This window comes from Neoarius graeffei, chromosome 20 (genome assembly GCF_027579695.1).
Source record: "Neoarius graeffei isolate fNeoGra1 chromosome 20, fNeoGra1.pri, whole genome shotgun sequence".
NCBI classification, from domain to species: Eukaryota; Metazoa; Chordata; class Actinopteri; order Siluriformes; family Ariidae; genus Neoarius; species Neoarius graeffei.
Genome location: NC_083588.1, coordinates 39,071,146 through 39,094,880, shown reverse-complemented (window position 1 = coordinate 39,094,880; position 23,735 = coordinate 39,071,146). Strand labels below are relative to the sequence as shown.

Sequence of the window (23,735 nt, the reverse complement as noted above, 5' to 3'; positions counted from 1 at the left end):
GGCAGTAAAATGCCTCCCACATCCACACCAAAACAGATCCACTGTTTATCCCCATCTGCAGATACCAACAAAATCAGTACTGAAATATCACTTAGCCATGATATACCATAAAGACATCAAATACTGCATGCCTGACAACTTGCAAAATGAATACGGAGGCTTCAGATCTCATCTACCTTCAGTCTAGATGCCATCGTGCTCTATTAATCTGACTTTATAGTAGTAATATAATATTTGAGAATAAACAATTATTCGGTGAGGAAAAATGCATGATGGGGGGGGGGGGGGGGGGGGGGGGGAGCTTACAGCACCTGGTATTCCCAGGCGGTCTTCCATTCAAGTACTAACCAGGCCCAACCCTGTTTAGCTTCACGAGACCAGGCGTTCTTAGGCTAAAAAATAACAATAAATTACATTACATTAAATAACATTATATACATTATTCATTGTGTCAGATAGGCCTATTTTTTGAATGATTAAGATAGACAGCCTGTCTGCAAAGCGGATTAATGGTGTTTTTTTTGTTTTGGATTTTATTTATTATTATTATTTTTTTTTTTTTAAGCGAGGTTTCATTCTTGTAGCCTGTGCTGTTGTTTCATTTCTCGCCAAGAGGTGGAAATAAAACATTGGTATTGTGAATTGTGTGCTTTAATCATAACTTAGTAATAAATAGTCACTTATAAATATATGAAAATATGAATAAACATAATTTGTGTAATTAACAATAAGTAAATTCATATATAAATTAATCTAGAAGAATAGAGGAAGACAAAAGATACTATCATATTTTTTTAAATCATGCGACCAGACTTATCCTCCTCACCGACAGGTGGCGCACTTAAACACTGTTTGTCCTCTCGGGTGCCTTGAGAAAAAAAAAATATCCGTTGTTGGTACTGTAATGTGCTGCTGCCATTTTGTTACGACGAGTGAATCCTGAAAACGTTTGGCGAGAACGGCTGTATGTAAACGAATAATAGCGGAACGTTTTAGCTGGTTGCTTTTGAATAACATCGGAGCAAAATGCTTTCCGCAGCCCAGTTACTCGATGAGTTAATGGGCCGAGACAGAAACTTGGCCCCTGATGAAAAGCGTTGTAATGTTCGTTGGGACCACGAGACTGTGAGTAGTCAAGGACCAGTTAACCACCTAGCTTAGCTCATGCAGCTAATTAACACCTCTGTGCTAATTTGCTAACGTGTTGGTTTGGAATAGAATACAGAATATGGCTGTGTTGTGATGTTATCCAGCGTTAACTTTAGTCGTTTGTAACTTACAGCGAGTTTATACCATTGTGTTAGCATTCTTAAGCTGGCCTAAGCGCCTTTCGCGCAGAAAACAATCCTTAACAACACGAGCGCTCTGAGGTTGTTAGCTAACACGGTATGTAAACTCTGTCCCGCCCTTCCTGAGTCCTAATGTTGTGTAGTTTTTCGGGTTTTTTTTCTCTCTCGGATCAAGGACCATTGTGAAGCTGAGATACTGCTGGCTAATTTAGCATTAACGTGTTTAGCGAAATTGTAACGTAGCAACAACAGCTTAACTAAATTTGATTTGAGGTTCCGTGTAATTTCACTGTTCTTAAAATCCTCATTAGCATTACAGCGCAGATTACAGCACGTTCTGTTAGCATCAGCTAGGCCGCGGGGTCTGTGAGCCTAATCCGATACAGGATCTACGGTATGAGTGTGTAAATATGACTGTGTGAAATTAAATAATGAACCTGAGCTCAAAGTGCAGACTTTCAGCTTCAATGCGAAGATATTTACTTCCAAATCGGGTAAACGGTGTAGGGATATACATGTGATCCTCTTGTTCAGGGACCAAAAGTAATTGGACATACTGGTATAATCCTTAATTATTTTTGACATTTTGAGTACTTGGTTGCAAATCCTCTTAATTTAAGGGCGTTCTCAATAATTCACGAAAGGTTTTTCAGCTTCGTGGTATCCAGAGCTTTTAAAATCGACCTGTTAACTTTGTGCATTTTTTCTTAAATGTAGCCACAACTGAAGATCATTCTCGTCTACGTATAATTTGCTTGTGTAGTCGGAGGGGAAAAGGCTCTTGCGTTTTTAGCGAGCTTTGTTAATACTACGTGCTGCCACCGTCAGGTTGAAGGGAAAACTGCAACCTGTTGGCCTGCGGTGTTGGTTTTGTCGCACCTACGCTTTTTTTTTTTTGGTCGGTTTAATTGGACTCTTGCCGCTTTTCCACTACCAACGCGGCTGAGTGGGGCTGTTGGCGTTGCATTTCGACTACAACCGCGCTGAACCGTGCTGGCTGGAAGTGGGTGGACGTCACGTGATGTCGTTAGGCGGCGCAAACAGTGACATCAGTGACCTTTTAAGCGGTAGTCTCACGACCCGGATAGTAAACAATAAACATGGAGTCGTTAGTGTTGCTGGTCTTGGTGCTGTGGCTTGTTATCACAGACAACGCCAACAGATACTGGCAAGAGCGTATAGATGAGGCAAGGCGCATAAGGCTTCAGAAATTCTCGTAATTCGTAATTCTTTTTCTTTCGGGTTTACGGTGTTTACAGATCCCAGCGTGCTCGCGGGGCGTGTGGGCATGTGAGGACACTCCTCCTCACCAATCAGTGCACAGGGGAGTGTCTCCTCACGCCCCTCGCCCCACTCGGCTCGGTTTGGCTCGCTTCAGGCTCACTCCAAAACCGTGCGAGTTTTGGGTGCTGAGTACGGCTGAAGCGAGCTGAGTCGTGCTGTTCTGAGGTAGTCGAAACGCGAGCCATGTCGAGCTGAAAAAGGGTAGTGGAAAAGGGCCATCTGATTCGTTTCCCCCGTTTGTGTTTTGGGCAGGTGTGAACATAGGAATCACATTCGGGTGCAGACCAAAACCGCACTGAGACCCTTTTAGGTTATGTTCAGACTGTCAGTCCTAATTCAGTTTCTGTGATTGAAATCCGATTATATGTAGCAAGTCTGAACAGCCAAAAATTACATGAGGTCTGATTTTTACAAATCTAAATGTGGTTTGAAATATGATTCAAATGGCATTTTTGCACATTCATTCAGGTCTGACTGCTGTGATTGGATTTTGGGTGTTTAAGTGTTTTGATGGCACGTACAGTTCGCGTTCACATTGCACATGCAGGAAACATGCTAGTTTGGTGGTGCACAAAATAAAGCGGAGCAGGCAAGCGTCCTCTATCTCTGATGCGCTTTCATCGTTTTGATGAAACCTGTGTCATGGCTCCACATTGTTTTGTGGCAAATAAGCACGTTTCATTACTTCATTTTGCTTTGTTTATTAACAACCGCTACTACTTTTGGGTGCAATGTCTTTTTTATTATAGCAACCAGTGTGAATAAAACTAAAAGTGAGGACTGTCACTCATATCAGATCATTTTGAGAGATATGTACGTGGACAGTCAAACAGGAAGATTGGATTCAGATTGGATATGCAAAAAAAAAAAGATTTGGACCGACAGTCTGAACGTAGCCTTAGAGAAGGTGGTTTTGGTCTAGTTCCAAATTAACTCTGCAGTGGTTCATTTGTGGTGGGAACGTGATCCGAGCCAACTGCAAGTTTAGGCTTCAACCAGATGAAGAGAAGACGGTTAACGTTTCTTGCTTACAGAACACTTCCATGTAAAATGTTAACTTCACATGCAGTTGTACATGCTTGATATTAATTCTTCCTTGTTCTGCTCAGTAGTCTAAAGACAGCATGTCGTCTTTGCAAAGTGTGAAGCATTATAGTATTTTCAAGATGTTTCTTCAAAGTACATTTGGCATTCTGCTGGCATAGTTTGCTTGTTATATTGCCCACATAATTACCACGGTTATTAGCCAATGCCAACTCTGCCGTTGCTCCATGGTAAATTGCATAGCAATGTTTCTCTCACAGAAATGTGCACTAGTCCAGAATACAGGACCTTCTTCCTGTATTTACTTTCTTGCTCTTGCCCCAGATATATCTGTCAAATATGTGGCGTGAACATTCTTGCGTGGTTTGAAGTTATCCATTTTGGTTCACTTGGAATTTTTAAAAAAAATTATTTTTGTTTGTTTGTTTATTTGGGGGGGACTGAACCAAGGGGAACACACTCCAAGTTTACAAACTCTGCTGATTTGGGCCAGAGCAAATGCATTATAGGTGTTTAAAAAAAACCTAAGATATAAAATAGTTTGGACATGCGGTTAGAGCAAGATGATCAACAGTGGGGTGGAATGATCTGGCCTGAAGCAAAGAAATTGTTACCAACCAATTGTTAATTATTTTCCAATAAACCCATGTCTAGAAGGGTTTTATTCCTCTTATCACAACAGTTTGCCAAGACTAATGATTTTCAGTTTGTTAATAAATGACATGCATGTATACACAGTCTTTCCCTCACCAGTCTGTCTTTTGTTTCTCTTTTGAAACTATTAAGATAAACGAGGAAGCTTGTCATGTTACTGTGTAACCATTAAGCTCCGATTCCTCAATCCTGAAGATTTCGCTTGATGGAAAATGTACTGATTATTACAAATGGCTGATACTGAAGATTTCTTCTATAAATGTTGCGCATTCTTTACAAAAAAAACCTCACCATATCTGTGGTGTTTTTTTTTTTTTTTTAAATTAAATAACGTTTTTCAACTTCAAATTGTGTGCTGTCCACTGTACAAGTCCCTTAGTGCGTTAACGTAAATGTATTGTTTGTCAGAGCCGTGCTGTTACAGAAAAGTATCTTCTGACCATTGAGAATCAGGAAATCAGCAGCACTGTGGTTTATAATTAATTGCCAGAACTCTGATTCTTTGTCATGCTGATATTTATAATAAATAAAGGGGGCTTTGGAGGTTTTTTGTCTGTCTGTCTATCTATCTATCTAAAATTCCTAACATGGCTGGACGTAATCAGACTCTAGCGTTTTAGCTTCAGTGGTGATTACACATTTGTCTAGAACTTGCTGTGCATTGCAAGCTAGTCAGGCAGAATTAAACTTTTTTTTTGTTTTAAAACTGCATTTGATTGTCCTTTACTTGAAATGCTTTCACTGTTCAATTTGGCCTTCTTTTCCTTTCAGGTCTGCAAATATTATTTGTGTGGTTTTTGCCCGGCTGAACTGTTCACCAACACGCGCTCGGATTTGGGTAAGGAAACATTACATGCAAAGTTGTATTATGAAATGGTGATGTTCTTCCCATTCAGTTACCAAAAGCTGTATAACCAGACAACTACTTCTCCTAGGTCCTTGTGAAAAGATTCATGATGAAAATTTGCGAAAAATGTAAGTGAAACACCTGTGTACCTAACGGCTACTTTGTAATGACTTTTTTTTTTTAATACAAAAGCTTGAAATAACACAGTAAAGTATTTGGTAGGTATGAGAAGAGCTCCCGGTTCATGAAGGAAGGCTATGAGAGAGACTTCCTGAGATACCTGCAGAGTTTACTGGCTGAAGTGGAGCGCCGGATCCGGAGAGGTCATGCCAGATTGGCACTGTCACAGGCCCAGCAGAACTCTGGTGTATGTGGACTGATAGCCCATTTATTTATTTATTTATCTATCTATCCCTCCTGCTCCCTCAAATGCAGTCAGGAATTCCAAGCTCAATCCTGAATCAGAAAACACATCCATATTAAGATACAGAATTGCATCATGAAATACACTTCTCTGCTTTCTGATTCTTTATGTAGACTTTGCTTCTTTGTGACCTTTTTTTTGGGGGGGGGTAGCATGTTGTTGAGTCATTATGTGACTTGGAGCAAATGAGACATTGCTCTTGCAAAATGGTGTCTCAAATCTCTGTGATTACCTTTTCAATACTGCAGTTTTCACATTTAAAAATAGTGTTGTATAGTGTAACTTCATGCATGCCCACTTTTGCTTGGGCTTCACAGGGACCTACCCTGTCTGGGAAGAATGAGGAGAAGGCTCAGGTGCTGACAGAGAAGATCGAGGCACTTGTCATCCAGGTATGATTGCTTCAGCTACAGAATGTGCCGTTCATTTTCTGTAAACGCTAAAAAAGGGAGGTCTAAATCTTCCACTGATGAGCATTGTCATCGTCACTGCAAAACCTGATCTTGAGGCAAACTATATTTGGTTGACTTGGACAGAATTGCAGCAGTAGGGTGGCCAGTTAGCCTAACCTGCATGTCTTTGGACTGTGGGAGAAACCAGAGCACCCGGAGGAAACCCACACAGACACGGGGAGAACATGCAAATTCCACACAGAAAGGCCCCTGTTGGCCACTGGGCTTGAACCCAGAACCTTCTTGCTGTGAGGCGACAGTACTAACCACCATAACTCACTCACATGCACACTTGCTCTTTAAGGTCTGGAAAAAAAAAACAGGAATGCAGTTTTATTGCAAAAATAAACATGAAGACTTGAATATGACTCCTTTAACTGTTTGTTCAGGTCTAAAGGCTCTGTAATAGGAGCCGCGGGGAGGGGTCCTGCAAGTGACCATCCTCATCTGAAAAGGACACTGGTTTTTAAGTTTCTATGTGTCAGAGTACCAAGATGTTATTTGTTTTGCATGTATTTTATTACATTAATAGTGGTGTCACAGTACTTTCTAGGTAGCATTGCCGTCCCTCAGTTATTTATGAAAATACTAATTATTGTGACATGAGTAGGGTTGCTACCGTTGCCAGTAATTTACTGTTACCAGTACATTTGAAATGGTATGGTATCATTATTTCACAAATTTCGATACTTAACATTGCTGTATTTCACTGCTTTTTTTTTTTTTTTTTTTACTGTGCTTTGAAATGCGCCTTTTAAGACTAAGCTGGCATCTCGTGGGTGTGATGCAAGTCAAACACTAACACTGGAAGAGCTCTCCCTCTGACCACTGACCTGCCGCACTGCTTCCAGTTATCTAATCAAGTTTGGGAACGGCTGAACGATCTACTGACATTAGATTGCTGAAACTTGTCAAGAAACAAGGCTCTCTGAGTGAGATATGGCAATATTTTGCTTTTAGGGCAAGTGATAATGGAGAGGTGGAATCTCCTTTTTCACCTTTGTGCAGACAGTGCCTCAGGTCATGTGTGGCAGGAGGAGACAATACATTAACCTGATGAAACATTTGATGCATGTACATCAGTTTGTACAAAGAATTCCAGGAATGGAAGGTCCGCATAATCACATGAATAAATTGAAAATAAGATCGTCCATGGTTAGCTTATTAGGAACAATATTTCTCATCCTGAATCTAGCTAACAGACTAGCCAGCTTGTAATGCAAGTTTAGCCGACCTAATGTTACACGGGGCAAGCTGACCAGCAAGCCAATGTGAGAGCATTAAGACTGCTGTTTGTCTTTTTGAGCTGCGTCCACGTTAATGCGTCTTAGTTTTAAAATGCATAATTTTTGCTGTGTTTACACCTGGCATCCACATGACTCCTAGGGTTTTGAGCCCCTAAAACGGGGACTTTTGGTAACGTTGCTAGCCCCATTTTAGTTTGATTAATGCCAGCGTAGCGTTTTAGTGTAGACCGTCAAAAAAGGAGACGTTGGGAAACAATGACTTGGACACCCACATTCACTTCCTGATTGGGTCATATCAGTCATGATGTATCCTTCCCTGATTCACCAAGCTCCTATCATGCGATTCCTTTCCTGGAAGGAACCAAAAGGCATTAGTTGTTTATATTGGCATGTGCATACCCAGTGTATATGAATGGTCACGTGATGTGCATTTTCAGGCATGTTATGGATGGAGATCATTTTTGTTTTAAAACGAATACATATTAGTGTGGATGTAGCCTTAGCCTACTTTGCAGTCACGCCATAATGCATTCATGAATGAAGGAACAATGAGGCTGCGGAAATGACCTTAGTCAGATGTTTGTAAAATTATCCTATTTATCCTTCTTTCTACACCTGTCACCACACCACAGACTGAAGCTGGAAGTCAATGTTTTCACTCATTTAGTAGTGTTAGAAGTTGTATGATTTAAATGTCTATTAATTTAACTGATTTGTATGAATATTTTTAATTTATATATTTAATGTTATTGTGTTGGTAACAGTCCTAGTTCGGTATAATTCTACCATGCCAAGTAGCATACTGAACCCAAAACACTGGCACTGAGCCAACCCGATACATGAGAGCTGCATATCCAGTGTAAGATCTCGTGTCGTGTTCTCAGATTGAAGAGCTTGGCTCAGAAGGCCGTGTAGAGGAAGCTCAGGGCATGATGAAGCTGGTGGAACAGCTGAAGGAGGAGAGAGAGCAGCTCAGCTCAACACCATCTGTGAGTTCTAAATCTCTGACTGCATTGCTTTGGCATCTGTGGCTTCTGTGTTTTGGCATGGAGTCCATGGTTCAGTGTAACAGCAATTTTAGCCAAGATGCTTAAACATTGGATTCAGAGCGCTCATGTTTTTCTTGAACTTGCAGACAATTGAGAGCTTTGCTGCTCAGGAGAAGCAGATGGAGGTATGTGAGGTGTGTGGTGCTTTCCTCATCGTGGGTGATGCTCAGTCCAGAGTAGATGACCATCTAATGGGCAAACAGCATATGGGGTATGCTAAAATCAAATCTACTGTGGAGGAACTCAAGGTGAGTCAGCTGGGGGTGTTTTTTTTTTTTTTTTTTTTTAAATTAATTAAATCTCCAAAACGACCCCCCCCCCCCTTATTGTAGCATTTTGAATTGTAAGTTTTGCAAGCATATAAACATTTACTTATGAGATTTGAATGGGTGCTTATTAAATGCTGATTTTCACTTCACACATGTTTATAAATAATAAAAGCCCACTGACAGCCATAAACATATATTTAAATTCTGTATCTCATTAGAATTGTCTTTTGCAGACAATTTAGCAAACCTCCTGTTTGACAGGACTGCTCAGTTCATATTTTAATCATGATTTTTGGCTTCCTTAGTTATACATGATGGACTGTAAATTATTGGCTTTTGCAAAGGTTAAATTGCTGTTTGTTGTGGTTAGGCATGTAACAATATATTGTGACAAAGCCTGATACAAATTGATCACTTCGAATCTATGAAATAAAAAATGAGCCGCAGTTATCAGGTTGTGGAATCTGTTTTTTTTTTTTTGTTTTTTTTTTCCCTTCATAGCTGTAATTGCATTGTTTAAACAACAGGGGGCAATAAAGTAGAGGGAATGAGAATGACGTCAAAGTGGGGGGGAAGTAACACAGCTCAGAAGCACAAAAAAGCAGATCTGAAATGGGAGAGCTGTTGTGTGATTAACTGTACAAATAGATTTAACAACAAATTGGAGCTATCTTTTTACAGACTGCCAAGAGCTTAAGAAAGGAGAAGGAAATGGAGGTAGTAGTTCTCTATTTACAGGGTTCCCGCGGGTCCTTAAAAAGTCTTAAATACAACTTTTGGTTTTCAAGGCCTAAAAATGTCTTAAATTGTTTGGAATGACTGGAATTTTCGAAAGGGAGGTATTAAATTTAATATTGGACTGAACGAGTGAAATGTCTCCATCCGGTTTGGGGTATTTTTTTAACCGTAATTTTAAAAGTGACCAGCGTACCTTTTGGGGGCAGCATTGGTTCTGTGCATTCCGTAGATCAAGAACTAACGTTAGGAGGCTACTGGAGGAAATGTGGTGTGGTGGTTGTGAAGAGTGAGAGATACGCAGGTAGCTTACATAGGCGGTAGAAAGCGTTGATAATTATGGGAAGATGTCTGTTTAACGACAAGTGGTTGGTGGATGACACACACCCCCAAAATAAGAAGAATCGTTTGCGATAAAAAGCGCTGGATCGCACAAATGTGTTTAAAGACGATAACGCAGCGCTGGGGACACGGCGGACTGGGAAACTGGTTTTTCACGGACACGAGGTGTGTGTGTGTGTTATGGCCCTTTTCCACTACCCTTTTTCAGCTCGCTTCAGCTCGCTTCAGCCCGACACGGCTCGCGTTTCGACTACCAAAAACCAGCACGACTCAGCTCGTTTCAGCCCTGCTTAGCCCCTAAAACTCGCACCGTTTTGGAGTGAGGCTGAAGCGAGCCAAGCCGTGCCGAGTGAGGTTGGGGGCGTGAGCAGACACTCCCCTGTGCACTGATTGGTGAGGAGGCGTGTCCTCACATGCCCACACACGCCCCGCGAGCGCGCTGGGATCTGTAAACACCGCAAACCCGGAAGAAGAATAATTACGAATTACGAGAATTTCTGAAGCCTTATGCGCCTCGCCTCATCTATACGCTCTTGCCAGTATCTGTCCGTGTTGTCGGTGACAACAAGCCACAGCACCAAGACCAGCAACACTAACGACTCCATGTCCTCCATGTTTATTGTTTACTATTCGGGTCGTGAGACTACCGCTTAAAAGCTCACTGAATCAGTGACATACAGAGCATCGTGGACGAGTTCGCGGAGCGCAAGGCTCGTCGTATGCCCTTCAAATAATGCGCGCAGTAGGCTATTGATGTTTTATTATGAGCCATGTACAGTATGTCACCTAATGTTGTTTTTTGTTTCTGAGTTACATGTTCGTTTGAAGGACTTAATGTACAAAATAACATAGTTGCACCCCGTAGTGTTGAAATTGGTAAACACAGTGCATTCAGTGAGGTTTGCACCGCCCTCCTTTTATTTCTGACTCTTCCTGTCACCGTTGCAACCTCTGAGCGCTCATTCGTATGCCCTTCAAATAATGTGCGCAGTATAGGCTATTGATGTTTTATTATGAGCCATGTACAGTATCCTAATGTTTTTTTGTTTCTGAGTTACATGTTCGTTTGAAGGACTTGATGTACTAAATAACATAGTTGCACCCGGTAGTGTTGAAATTGGTAAACACCGCAGTTGCGGACATTTTGTAGCCTAAAATGATGTTATGATAAGCTTTAATAAAGGGCCCGGTCATTTGCCCCGCCCCCGGCCCGGCTCTGACTTGTTCCGCCACTGTCATTGATGTCACTGTTTGCGCTGCTTAACGACATCACGTGACGTCCACCCACTTTCGCTAACTCCACCCAATGTGTCCACCCACTTCCAGCCAGCACGGTTCAGCGCGGTTGTAGTCGAAATGCAACTCCAACAGCCCCGCTCAGCTCGACTCAGCACGGCACGACTCAGCCGCGTTTGTAGTGGAAAAGCGGCATTAGTGTTAGAGGTCAAGCGCTCCGGAGTGAAACGCGGGGGGGGTTCGCGCATGCGCACAAGAGTCAGGTGGAAAATGGGACTTATAGGAAATACTACTACTAATAGTGATTAGCATCATTTTTTTACATAATTAACATTGTTTATTGTACTAGGTTTAATATAAATATATAGCAACCTTTATTTCAAAACTCAGTTAGAAAGAACTCCAGAAAATACAATAATTCTAAATATAGTACAATATAAATAATTTGTACAAAAAGTTTTTGTTTTATTACTTATCGTCTACAACAGTGTTTTTAATAAGAATAATATTAACCACTAATAATAATTAGTAGTAATAGTAATTATTATTAATCATTACTACTTATGAATTAGTGATTAGTAAGTACTATGGATTATTAAATGTTATAAAATTAAGTTATTAAAAATTATTACAAATTATTAAAATGTAGTAATTGGTAGAATACAAACATACTCATGGATTATAGATAATTTTTAAAAATAGTGAACATTGATATAAAATAACTATACTACTAATAATAAACAATAATACTACTAGTAATACTTGTTGTAAATATTCAGTTCAATTGTTATCAATGTTCACTATTAAAAACAAATTATCTATAATCTATGAATAATTGTTTGTATCACTACTACTACTACTACTACTACTAATAATAATAATAATTATTATTACTAAATGATAATTTTAACTAATCTTAATTCAATTTTATAGCATTTTAATAATCACTACTTATTAGTATAATTTAGTAGTTGATGATAATTACTACTTATTATTAAATTACATTTTGATAATCACTGCTTATTAATTAAGTAGTAATTAATAATACTGAATTATAATAATTGCTACTCTATTGTTAATATAATAAGTAGTGATTATTAAAATGTTATAAAATTGAGTTAATTTTTTTAAAATTGTTGTTGTTGTTGTTATTATTATTATTATTATTATTATTAGTAGTAGTAGTAGTAATACAAACAATTATTCATGGATTATAGATAATTAATGATTATTTTTGAATAATGAACATTGATATAACAATTGCACTGATAATTAGTTTACAGTTTTTAGTTATTACAACACATTGATTAATATTGATAATGGTTATGAAAGGTGAGTTGTTTTTCTGTGTTTAATGTAACGCTCTGATTGTATGACTGCATAAACAGGTTTATGCTGTTACCTGCTGTAATGCAGAAGATATTCGAGAACTTTTCTCCAGTAAACACCAGTCTTCTCCTTGCTGCTACAGTAGTTCTGCAGGCCCAAAACACACGACTTTGCTTCAGCTGTTTGCATGTCTAACAGTTTCCATTGATGCACCCTGTTCACCAATTGTGTGCATTCTTCTTAAAGTTAGTAAAAAAAACTATTGCAGAAAACAGTTTTAAGTTGTCGTATTTATCATTTTCTTTGCCATGGTACAGTCTTAATTTTTCCATTTAGAGGTCTTGAAAAGGTCTTAAAAGTCTTTAAATTTGTACTTGAAAAATGTGCAGATACCCTGATTTAAAGACTTTTTTTTTTTTTTAAATTTAGATTTGTTTATCTAGATTTGCCTAAAATATAAAGAAACTTAGGCTTGTGATTTCTGGTGTAAAAGAAATTTACAAATTAAATTTTTTAATTACCTTAATTGTCATTATTGTTGCTGTTATTGTGCAACTCCATTAATTTTATACTTTGGCCAGATTGAATGAGTGGTCATGCAGCACATTTCATAACATTTAAGGCAGGTTACGATTTTCCTGGAACTGGCTGATGAAAGGTAATTACGGCAATTTGGGTTTATGGTCATTCATTCGCCAGCCACTTTTAATCTAAGCAAAGTCTGAGCAATCAAGGGTTCTTAAGGGCCCAACAGTGGGTGTCTGGCAGTCCTGGGATTTGAGTTCTTGAACGCTGAGTCAGTACTGCCCCAGAAAGATACACTGTTGTATATTTTAAGAGTATAATTATAGAGTGTTGTAACTTAAGTTCTGGATGGTTAGAGAATAAGTTAGGGTGGTTAGAGTGATGGATTGGTTCCTGTAAACACCACCACCTCACAAGTTTTCCCTATCCTCAGTACACTTGGTTCAGCTCATTAAGGCTGTAATTAGGGCTGTGTGATATGGGGAAAAAATGAATATCCCGATACATTTTCTCCATTTCATGATATACGATATATATCTCGTATATTTAAATCTCCTCTAAAGGACCCCATGAAATCTAACTTTTACTCTTTACTGTTTTCACTACAATCCCTGCAGATTAAATAACATTCTTGGTTAACTTTACAGGTGGTTTTCAACAACACATTTTAAATTTTCATGTTAGTGATTTAATCACAATTGAATTGAAATAAGACTATTTTTATTCAACAAAGATGTGGCACAAACTGCAAAAACAATCTTGAAAATTGCAACAAAGGGGCAATACAATATAGAGCTCAAATCAATAAAGTGCAAGCTCAACACTGGGCGACATTTAGCCTAAATAAGAAAAGTGCTCATTCATTAAATTATTTTAAAAAATAGATCTCCAAGCTATTAACCTGACTACTGAGAACCAGTGGAATATTCACAATAGAGAGAGAGATTGAGGGAGAGAAAAGAGAGATCTGCAAAACAATTTCTCTCTTTGCACACTTTTGAACTGAATGTTTTCTGGCTCTGCCTCTCAGATGTGTATAATTCTGATATTGCCTTCTCTGTAAAATGTCTGCGACCAGGCAACTCATATTTGGGATCGAGTGCGTTTAGTCATTTTTGGAAGCCTGGTTTTTCCACTATACTAACTGGGATCATGTCTTCGGCAATGACGTTAGTGATTGCATCCGTTATAGCTCTCCATCTCTGACTCGTTTTCTCATATGGGGTGGCTTTGGAGAACGAGGCCGCTATGGTCATTTGTTTAGCTTGTGGGGGGGGGGTTTAGCTTGTGGGCAAGTAGTTCGGAGTTTAAGAGACTCTTCATACTGTACCGGATGGGTTTTCAGGTGATGGAACATATTTGTCGTGCTGCTGCCTTTCGTGATGACAGGTTTTTTTTGCAGTTTACAAATTGGCATTTGCTGTTCCACGTCCTCCTCGCGATATCCAAAAAATGCCAGATGACTGACCCCTTACTAGTTTTTTTAGGAACCAATTCGTCCGCTTCCATTTTTAATTTGTCGCTGAAATTGACAGAGCTTACACGGTAGCCTATGCAGCACGAACTGAGTTAGCGCTGTAAACCGAAACTAGGAAATCTTCCTGCCGGCAGTGTTGCCAGATACTGCTGACGTTTTCCAGCCCAAAATAAATTATGTTCAAAACCCGCCAAAACGCACTTAAAACCGCCCAATCTGGCAACACAATCGAAACTAGAAAATCTTCCCGGAAGTTCCTTTCAGCACCGAGATGTCGCCCGGGATTGGTTGGCGAGTGCGTGACGTTATTGTTTTCTTTACCCTTAGGCAGCCTCTCACGTTACTGCCCGAGGGACAGGGAGAAAAACACCGGAAAAGGTTTTAAACGAACGCAACAAACACGAAACAAACGCAAGTCGGAAGATGACCATAAAATACTCGATAGTTACGATATAATAATTTTATGTATCTCACACAGAATTTTCGGAGATATATCGAGTATATTCAATATATCGCACAGCCCTAGCTGTAATTATTAGTTTGTTAGTTGGATCAGGGATGTTTCTGCTACTGCCGACTTCATAGAGCAATACAGGGGATCTCTAGGACTCATTAAGAACCCCTGTTTTGGTATGTGTTTTTGCATTCACCGTAGTCTCTTTGCATCTTTTGTGAAGTGATTTTATTTTCATTCATAAGTTTTTATTGATTTATTTTTTGATCTATGACTGCAGGAAAAACTGCGACGACGCTCAGAGGACCCAGAAAGAGATGACCGGGCGAAGAGGGAAAGGGAGAGGGAGGACAGGGAGCGTGAAAGAGAGGAGCGTGAGAAGAGACGCAAGGAAGAAGAGGAGATGCGAGAGAAGGAGCGGGAGAAGGAGCGAGAGAGGGAGCGCGAGCGGGAGCGCGAGAGGGAACGGGAGCGCGAGCGGGAGAGAGAGCGTGAGCGTGAAAGGCGCAGCAAACGGAGTCACTCGCGCAGCCGCCACTCGAGTCGGGCCTCTGACCGCCGCAGGAGCCGATCACGGGACAGGAGGAGGAGCAGAAGCAGGGACAGGGAGAGGGACAGGAAGCGCAGCAGGTACACAGACTAATGATCTAGACACACACTGTTTCTGACTTCTCATTTTCTAGCTTTATACTACGCTACTGCAGTTTTATGGACAGGTTGACTTGTCAGACCTCAGTTTCATTCAGCGACCATGGGGGGGGGGACTTAATACTGTGATGTGTTGGTACTGTATTGTGTTCATATCAACATGCCTTATTTACAGTAACATTGTCTTGTTGATCAGGAGCCGGGACCGTGAGAGGAGGCGCAGCAGGGAGCGCTCAGACAGGAAGAGACGTTCACGCAGCCGGGAACGAAAGAGATCCCGCAGCTCTGAGCGCAAGAGCCACCGACACCGCAGCCGCAGTCGAGACAGAGATAGGGACAGAGACCGAGAGAAGGATAAAACTGCCAGAGACAAAGGTGAGATCAAAGCGTGGCCGAATGTTTCCTATTCTGAAGGTGTCAAAAGCTGGAGTTGTCTATCTTGTTGAATCTGGGATACTATGGTCCATGTCGACCGGTGGGAGCAACACCTCCGATTCAGTCAGTCATTAAATGACCAGGTTCAGTAGGAGCCTGAGAGCACTGAAGTGACTCCGGTTTGCTGGAATCCAGTCATCAAGAAGTAGAAGTGCAACTCTCCTGTGTCCCATGCGTCGAAGCTGTGGAAGGTTTTTTGAGAGACTCATTTTGAACATTATGGGTAAACCTGTTCAGAATAATCTTGCACTGTAAAACATTTCAATTGGTTTAACTTGGAAATGCAAGTTTACCTGCTGCCTTGAAAATGCAGGTTAACTCAATTTGACGATTATCTTTGTTTCAACTCAGAAAAAGTGTCAATTAGTCAAGACAACTAAGTAATTCAAGTCTAATCTTTGAAAACTTGCACAGATTGGTTCAAATTAAAACACTTTTTTCAGAGCTCATGGAGTTAAAGAGAAAGTGGACATAACTAAACAAGGCTGAAATGTTTGTGTACCACCATATAAAAAAAACGCATCTAAAATGTGAAAGAACTGTTGTGCGATTGACTGTACATATGGATTCAATAAGAAATGTGAGCTATCTTTTTACAGGTTGCTGAAAGCAAAACAAAAGGGAAGCAACAGGATTGCTGGAATCCTGGCATCGAAACAGGGTTTCGTGGTTGATATTTTGCGGTACCACATGCAACCAGACTATCCATTGGCGTCTTTGTCACTTGTATCTTTGCCAACAGATCCCACCTTGAAGTACAAGCAAGCATCAGGGCTTTTGTCTGTCTTCAGGCTTTGCTTTGTGTATTTCCCCGGTGTCGGAATCGGGATGCCGTATTTCGTGTGTGATAGCATGTACCTGTTAAAACAGAAAGACATAGCAACTGTATAACTAAAATACATGCTTCAATATTTATGACACAAGTCATATTGTCATTGCAACAGTGAACAATATTCTCACATCACAGATTTTTCTCATGTCATGCAGGCCCATCAGCTATATTATAAAACCATTTGTTTGAGGCATTTAGTTATGAAATCTAGCTCTCCATCATCTTTACTTTAAGTGGTATTTTTAGATGTTAACCAGCCCTAAACCAATCATTATTCCAAGTAGTGTGCAATTTCTTCTTGTTTACCTTTACTGCATTGATGGTATTTACATGGATATGTGAATGTGTGTCGAATGATGTATGGTTAAGTTGGTGTAAATGCAGTTTTCCTTTGTTCTGAAATGCTCATGTGGTTTTATTATATAACAGTTAGTTCTGGTCCACTAATTTGATTGTCCAGGCAGTATTCCAAGATTCTAATATTAAGTATAACTGCACTGGGATATTTCATTCTTTGCATCACTCTGCTTGTCTGCGTTCAGTACATAAAATTCCAATTTAAGGGATAGTTTGGTACATTGACGGTATGTCACCACTTATTACGGGCTGTCAGTCAGTCTGTGCATTGCATTATAACACACAGCTGTAGCTTCTTTGGAAATTATTTCTTTTGACGGAGCGAAAATAAAATCGTGCCTCCAGGCACACTTTTAAATAAAGATTAATCACCCTATGACTGTCAGTATTTTAGATAAAACTTGAGCTTTTACAAAACAGAAATTGAGTATTTTTACTTGCGGGTTAGTTTTATTCCAATTCCAGGCCATGTTGGCCTCGCTGGTAATGAACAGACAGATAATGTGGCCTAAAGAGCCCTCACCAAAGAAGTCACCGAATGTAAAATCCCAGCCTCAGATGTGCATTGGCATCTTATATTTTAAAGAATTGACAGACTGAACTGTATGAAATCAACCCTGCCATCAATAAGACACTTTTCTCATTTCGAACCAGACATGATCAAGTGCATGATCAGGCAGCGTATTGGGCATTCAAGGCTTATAAAGGGTGAAGAACCACCAGCACGCCATTTTTGTAAGACATCTTTGATAGTCAAGCATATTTTACTTTGCTGCCCTGGTCTAAACGCCACAAGGGAAGATTTTTGCTCTCAAAATACTTTCGATGATGTTTTTAAAAAGGTAGCACCACAAAAAGTTTTGGGATTTGTTGTGTTTGTGAAGCATCTCATTTAGTTATTTGTTAATGTAATTTTATTTGTTTTAATTAAACAAAACATTTGGCCATATTGTGTCAAATTGATGATGATGATTTCTTATTAATAGTACTGTCGTATAAAAGCAATATCACACAAGCGTGGCGTTCCGCTGAATATCAGTACCGTTACGATTACCTGCTGCCTTGTGCCACGTCACCACCATGCTGATATTCAGCACAACAGCACTCTTGCTTGTGCAATATTTCTTAATTGTCTTAAATTACTTTTTCTAGTTGTGAAGTCCTCATATGTAAATTGAGTGTTTTGTGCTGCTCTGTTAAGTACCGTGTTGTATCTCCACTGTCATCAGAGCACAAGGATACAGAAGAGAAAAAAGGCAGTGGAAAGGGCTCAAGTGATGAACGGCCTAGTGAGCCCTCAAAATCCGAGCCCATGGAGGTAGAGCCTCCTAAAGCAGAGCTGAACGGCACCACTGAAGACCTCCATTCTGAAGGTGACACACAGTCCAATTAAAACTGATCTGATAGGACCTCAGATCAGCTCCAGGTAAGTGCACTTTCCCCGACCAGCTTAGCTCTTTCCCCCTCCCTTCCCCCTTTTTCTTTCAGTTATGTCTGTGATTTTTCTTCCTGTTTTTTAATAGTGCATCGTAAGTATGCACTGAAGATGGAACTAGAGGCTGAAACAGAAGAAGGTATAATGAAACATACCCAGAGGGAAAAGCCAGTGTAGTCCTGAAAAACATGCCTGGAGGTACCTTGTTTTGTATCGGTCATACATATGTCTTTTTAGACAAGTTCTCTTCCAAATTTACGTATTTTTTTTCTTTCTTTTTTTTCCCCCCCTTTGCCTATACTACCTCACCTGTTAACTCCTTGCTCACAGTAAGAGTATAGTTTGGTATTTCCTTAATTCGTTCACTGAACATACAACAATGTGCCTATGTATGCAACATATATAAGCACGCAGCAGTTTTAGCTCTATCTAATGTCTTTGAGGTGTTCACAGAAGGAGCTCTTTTTAATCCATTAAAAGTGCCGTCAGTGTTGATTCTGTTCTTCAGTTTCATGGATGTGTGCTTCCTTGCCTTGCACTTTAATGCAGTCTGTTCTTAAAGTCGAGAGCCGATAGCATTGGGATGATGGAAGTGTAGGGTTAATGAATTATTGCAGCTGACTTCCATACCTCACACAGCGTTGGTGTTGTGAGCGACCCCATGAAAAGCCAAATTAAAAATCAAGGATACTGTCAAACTGTGCAGGTACTCACCCAAGGTACTCCTTTCTCTACCCACATCCATTTGAATGCTGTTACCTGTGAACGTGTTTCAGAGCTTGATGTTCTTGGTTTCTTTTGATAATTCTTATTTCTTTCATTATTAAATATGGTTAAGAGCTTCAGATTTTTTTTCTCTTGTTTTAAATGCTAATCACATGTAAAAGGAGGAGTAAAATGTTGGGATTTACAGAAGAACCCGGTTGATATCCCAGAGTCGACGTTATTAGTTTATCACACTTGCCTGCTTTTCAGATCAGTCAGATTTTCCTTTTGTGTGTTTTGGACTTTGTTACTTTGGTTTTCAACCTGATTGTTGAATCTTTAGTAGTTCCATAGTATGTTTCAATTCAAATTTGATCTAAGCAGCTTGATCAACATGTAATCAGAAGGGTTTTTTTTTCTTTCCCTTTTTTTTTTTTTTTGGCAGTTACAGTATAGTGTGCATTGCTTCACTATCCCTTATTTTATTTTTATTTTTTCAGCAGAGAGAATGGTGATCCATATAGACGAGGGGATATCAAGCGGGTTACTCTTCCGGGGGGAAAAGGGTGGGGGGTTGAGTCCATAATATTTCCATGGTTCCAGGGTTCTGTTTGTGTGCTTTCTCCTAATCACTTGTTCAAATGAAGTCAGTCCATTTTGTCATGTTGGTTAAAGTACAGCAAAGTCCAAAGCATTTAGTCAGGAAGAAAGTGAGGGAATATTGCAGCACCTTTACATCAATTAAAATTGTCTTCACTGTACTGTTGACTGATTGGCTAAAAGCTAAAGTTGTAAAATGCTGTTTGTCTTTGTGGCTAATACTGTAAAAACACAAGCTAAAGCTAAGTGACCATGAGATCATGCATAAGCTTATATTCCTTGTTTTGTGGACAGTAAATTACTATTTTTCTTTGAGCAAATGGAATTTCAACGACTAATTGATTCTCTCTGGTTATTTGTGCACGTCAGGGGATGCTGGGACAGCTGAGTGAAGACCTGAAGACCTCCACATTTTTGCCATGCATACTTCGCTGCTTAAAACAAGGTGAACCAGATGTAGTGGCCTAATTAGGATTAAAAATATAAGGAAAAAAAAATTGTTGCCCTTTTACAGCAGTTTCACAGGACCTTGTTTTTACTCCATTTGTTTTTCTGCATACTTTACTGTTATGAGCTTAAAAGCCTTTAATTACACAAAGGGCCCATTTAATTTTTGTTAATATACACTCAATGAATCTGTAATATGTTTGCTTTGCACAGTTGGGTCTCACTTCACATTTTAGAATTTGAAGAGCAGTTTTGGAGAGTAATGTACAGTGTTTGAACAGAGACCCTGAATGGGTTCTCTGGCGCTTAACTTTCTTCCCTCTCTGTAAGCTTATATCCCAAATGTTCGATCAATTTTAGTTTAGAAAAAAAACTGGATTTTCATTTTGTTTGAATTTTAAAAAGCTGTATTTGTCTTCAATAAAAGTCCAAATGAATTCATTGCAATGTGGTGTTTGTGTTCTGTGAGCCTTTCAGATACGAGTATTCATGTAACCTATTTGTTCAGTTGAGACTGACTGACTGTATGCTTGCATATAATCAGCAATAAATTACATTTCACTAAAGGGGGGGGGGGGGAGTCTCTTGGGGGATGGGATCTTTTTGGCAGCTTTATAGTCTTAACCCTGTGTATTTATTATTATTATTATTATTATCGTCAGATTTGTCATTTTTCCTCCATTTCAAAACCGGGGTTTGATGGTTTCCTGATTTTGGCTTGGACTGCATTTATTTGTAGATTCTCAGACTTAACCAAGCAATTAAAGATGAAATGGATGGGGGGGGAAGCAAAAATGTAAGCTATATCAACCAAATGTAGGTTTATGGTATTGCAATGTAATATGCTTACATGAAAGAAAATGACATGGTCTTGCCAGTAGGTGGGGTACTTTTACATGTAACTTGGCATTGATTTCTTTGCTTTTTTTGGAGGGGAAACACCAAACTATTGATCTTGCTGTAGTCTCATAGAATGAACGATTTGTCCTCATTTATGGCTGAATGAAGGATGCCATTTCTTTGCATTTGTTACTTTTTTTTTTTCCTCACCCAGGTCAAGGGGATATCCTTTCCCACCCTTCCCTTTTCCGCAAAACAGCCCAGATCCCACTGTTGGGGAAACGGACACGGTGTGCTAGTCACTGCAAATTCTTCTTAAAACAGTCACGTTCTCTTATTAATCTTACACTTGGCCTCTGACGGCGTATGGCGTCTTTATTCATCTAACCTTACATGCATTCATTTTACACACCGGACTTTACCCCGCCTCTTTGGGCATGACGTCATGGTGGGAGAGCTCTCCTGGCGCTCTTCACGCGACTTTTCAAACACGTTCACGCGCTCACCCCGAGATGCTCATTTCTCAAGGGGCAGCTAGAAGACTTCACTTCTCACTCCAGCTTTTCAGTCACCTGTAACCAGACTATTTTTTTCTCTACGTTATTTTTGCTTATTTCGGGTACTTCTTTCCTCGGGGAAGGAATATTTCTTCGTGAATAGAATATTAGAGAGAAGTAGCCTTTTTCCCCCCTCCAAGCATGTAGGTAGCAGTGGGGAAACATCTTACACTGCCAGCCGAAATGGAAAATACTGTCCAAGTGGACCAGCACCGCGCTCTGAATCTTCAAACGAGTGGATCTTAATGTGCATTTATATCAAATTCATAATATTACACCTCAAAGCATTCCGTAGTTGAGGAAAATGATTTCTGAGGAGCGAAGCAACCAGTTTAACAAGCAAGCGCTCGGGTTTCCTATTGGATTATTAATCCGGTCCCCGAAAAAACGGCTCGCGACGCTGGGGAGGAAACCTAGCAACGGCTCTCTACAGTAAGTCATGATTTCAGTAGTAAGTCAAAGTAGACTGCTGTCAAAACGTGCTTAAAGCTAATGCTCGATCAGTAGAAATCATCAGAAAGTAGTATGAGATGTTTCTAGTCCAGAGTGTGTGTCAGAAAGAGAGTGTGAACTTTGTTGACTTTAAATACAGAGATCAACTGCCACAACGAGAGAAGTGTGGGGCCAAAAAACAGCTGGCATAAATACTTGTGGCTGGGTTGGATATGCAGATGACCTGGACAACTCGAAAAGACACTTTACAGCAAGCACTAATCCTACTCAATCAAACCTTCCAATGATACCATATGAAGCTCAGCATCGTCAAAAGATATTAATGCTCGATCAATAGAAATCATCAGAAAGTAGTACAAGATGTTTCTCGTCCAGTGTGTGTGTGTGTTTTCGTAAATGTATGTTAGAGAGTGTGAACTTTGTTGACATTAAATACAGAGATCAACTGCCACAACGAGAGAAGCGTGGGGCCAAAAAACACATACTGGCATAAATACTTGTGGTTGGATATGCAGATGACCTGGAGTTGTTTTTCGAAACAACTCAAAAAGACACTTTACAACAAGCACTAATCCTACTCAAACCTTCCAACGATACCATATGAAGCTCAACATCATCAAAACAAAAACTGTTATTCAATCACAAATATCTCAACACAGATATTAATGCTCCATCAATAGAAATCATCAGAAAGTAGTACGAGATGTTTCTAGTCCAGAGTGTGTGTTTGTAAATGTATGTTGGAAAGAGAGTGTGAACTTTGTTGACTTTAAATACAGAGATCAACTGCCACAACGAGAGAAGTGTGGGGCCAGAAAACATCTGGCATAAGTACTTGTGGCTGGGTTGGAGATGCAGATGACCTGGACAACTCGAAAAGACACTTTACAGCAAGCACTAATCCTACTCAATCAAACCTTCCAACAATACCATATGAAGCTCAACGTCAAAACGAAAACTATGCTATTCAACCACAAATATCTCAACACAGTAGTTGGATATGGAACATCTATCATAAGCCTAGAGGGTGTTCCTATTGAAAATAAGATGATATTCAGGTATCTGGGTAGTGACATCAACCATACACAGGTGATGCTGAATTAATATTTCATATCAATCTAACAGAAGGTAAATTTCAAGAACTGAGGCAAAAGCTTTGGAATTTTGGCATCAGCCTGCCTACATATATGCTTTTCCTGAATACTTTTGTTAGGAATCTTCTTACTTGGCACAAACATGGAACTTAATGGCTGCCCCCCCCCCCAAAAAAAAAAATTAAGAGCAGTTATGATATGCTTCATAGAATGCTCAGAAATGGCTATGCAAGGAAAGATGGGAGCTACCCAAAAAGAAGTACGGACAAAGATAGCAACACCACAGCTAAAGATGACAAAGATATTGAGTTCCAATATTGTTACTCTAATATGCTGATCTCCTCCACACGTGTACGACCGCCTCAGTAACTGACTTTACAGACTCACTACAGTCAAGATACCTCGCCCATGTCAATAGATGATCAAATCTTAGCGTGACCAAACAGTTGTTATTTAATGTTGACAAGTATGTAAAAAAAAGGCCAGCCATCAAAAACACTGGAAGAGAGAGTACTTAGTGCCCAAAGAATATCTGCAGACGAATTCAACAGAAAAGGTCTGAAGAGAGGGTTCTAGATAAGATCCCAATGGAGCTCTCTAAATCTACCAACGGTAGATCGCGATAAATTCATACAGTGTCTTGCAAAAGTATTCATCCCCCTTGGTGTTTGTCCT

At 39.8% G+C, this 23,735-nt stretch overlaps 2 protein-coding genes across 6 annotated transcripts in view; both read left to right on the top strand.

The window, feature by feature from the left end:
* Nucleotides 1-902: 902 nt before the first annotated feature.
* On the top strand, nt 903-20,557 carry luc7l3 (LUC7-like 3 pre-mRNA splicing factor). 4 transcript variants are annotated; one of them, XR_009650867.1, is made up of 11 exons: nt 903-1,125; nt 5,043-5,109; nt 5,207-5,246; nt 5,341-5,485; nt 5,860-5,934; nt 8,126-8,230; nt 8,377-8,538; nt 14,938-15,287; nt 15,502-15,680; nt 18,159-19,070; nt 20,039-20,557. XR_009650867.1 is itself a non-coding variant. In XM_060901682.1 (11 exons), exons 1-10 carry the CDS (start codon nt 1,027-1,029, stop codon nt 18,320-18,322), a joined length of 1,386 nt encoding a protein of 461 aa, XP_060757665.1. In that variant the 5' UTR covers nt 903-1,026; the 3' UTR covers nt 18,323-18,355; nt 20,039-20,557. The 4 variants fall into 4 exon arrangements, 2 of the variants coding, with proteins under 2 accessions (XP_060757665.1, XP_060757664.1); XR_009650866.1 differs by having other exon boundaries at nt 18,159-19,083; XM_060901682.1 differs by having other exon boundaries at nt 18,159-18,355.
* Nucleotides 20,558-21,309: 752 nt separating this feature from the next.
* The window catches only part of radil2a (Ras association and DIL domains 2a), a 33,724-nt gene continuing 31,298 nt past the window's right edge, over nt 21,310-23,735 (top strand). Inside the window, exon 1 of one of the 2 annotated variants that reach the window (XR_009650865.1) lies at nt 21,310-21,945. Coding sequence is in view for 1 of the 2 variants with exons in the window: in XM_060901680.1 (XP_060757663.1) it covers nt 21,818-21,945 (128 nt within the window). In the remaining variant the exon portion in view is untranslated. The remainder of the gene's footprint in view (nt 21,946-23,735) is intronic. The other variant, XM_060901680.1, reaches the window with a different exon arrangement.

Coding starts and splice junctions, on each gene's coding strand:
- luc7l3 (XM_060901682.1), top strand. CDS start 1,027: ATGCTTTCCGCAGCCCAGTTACTCGATGAGTTAATGGGCCGAGACAGA. Junction 1,126..5,042: donor TTCGTTGGGACCACGAGACT/GTGAGTAGTCAA, acceptor TTTTCCTTTCAG/GTCTGCAAATATTATTTGTG. Junction 8,539..14,937: donor CTACTGTGGAGGAACTCAAG/GTGAGTCAGCTG, acceptor CTATGACTGCAG/GAAAAACTGCGACGACGCTC.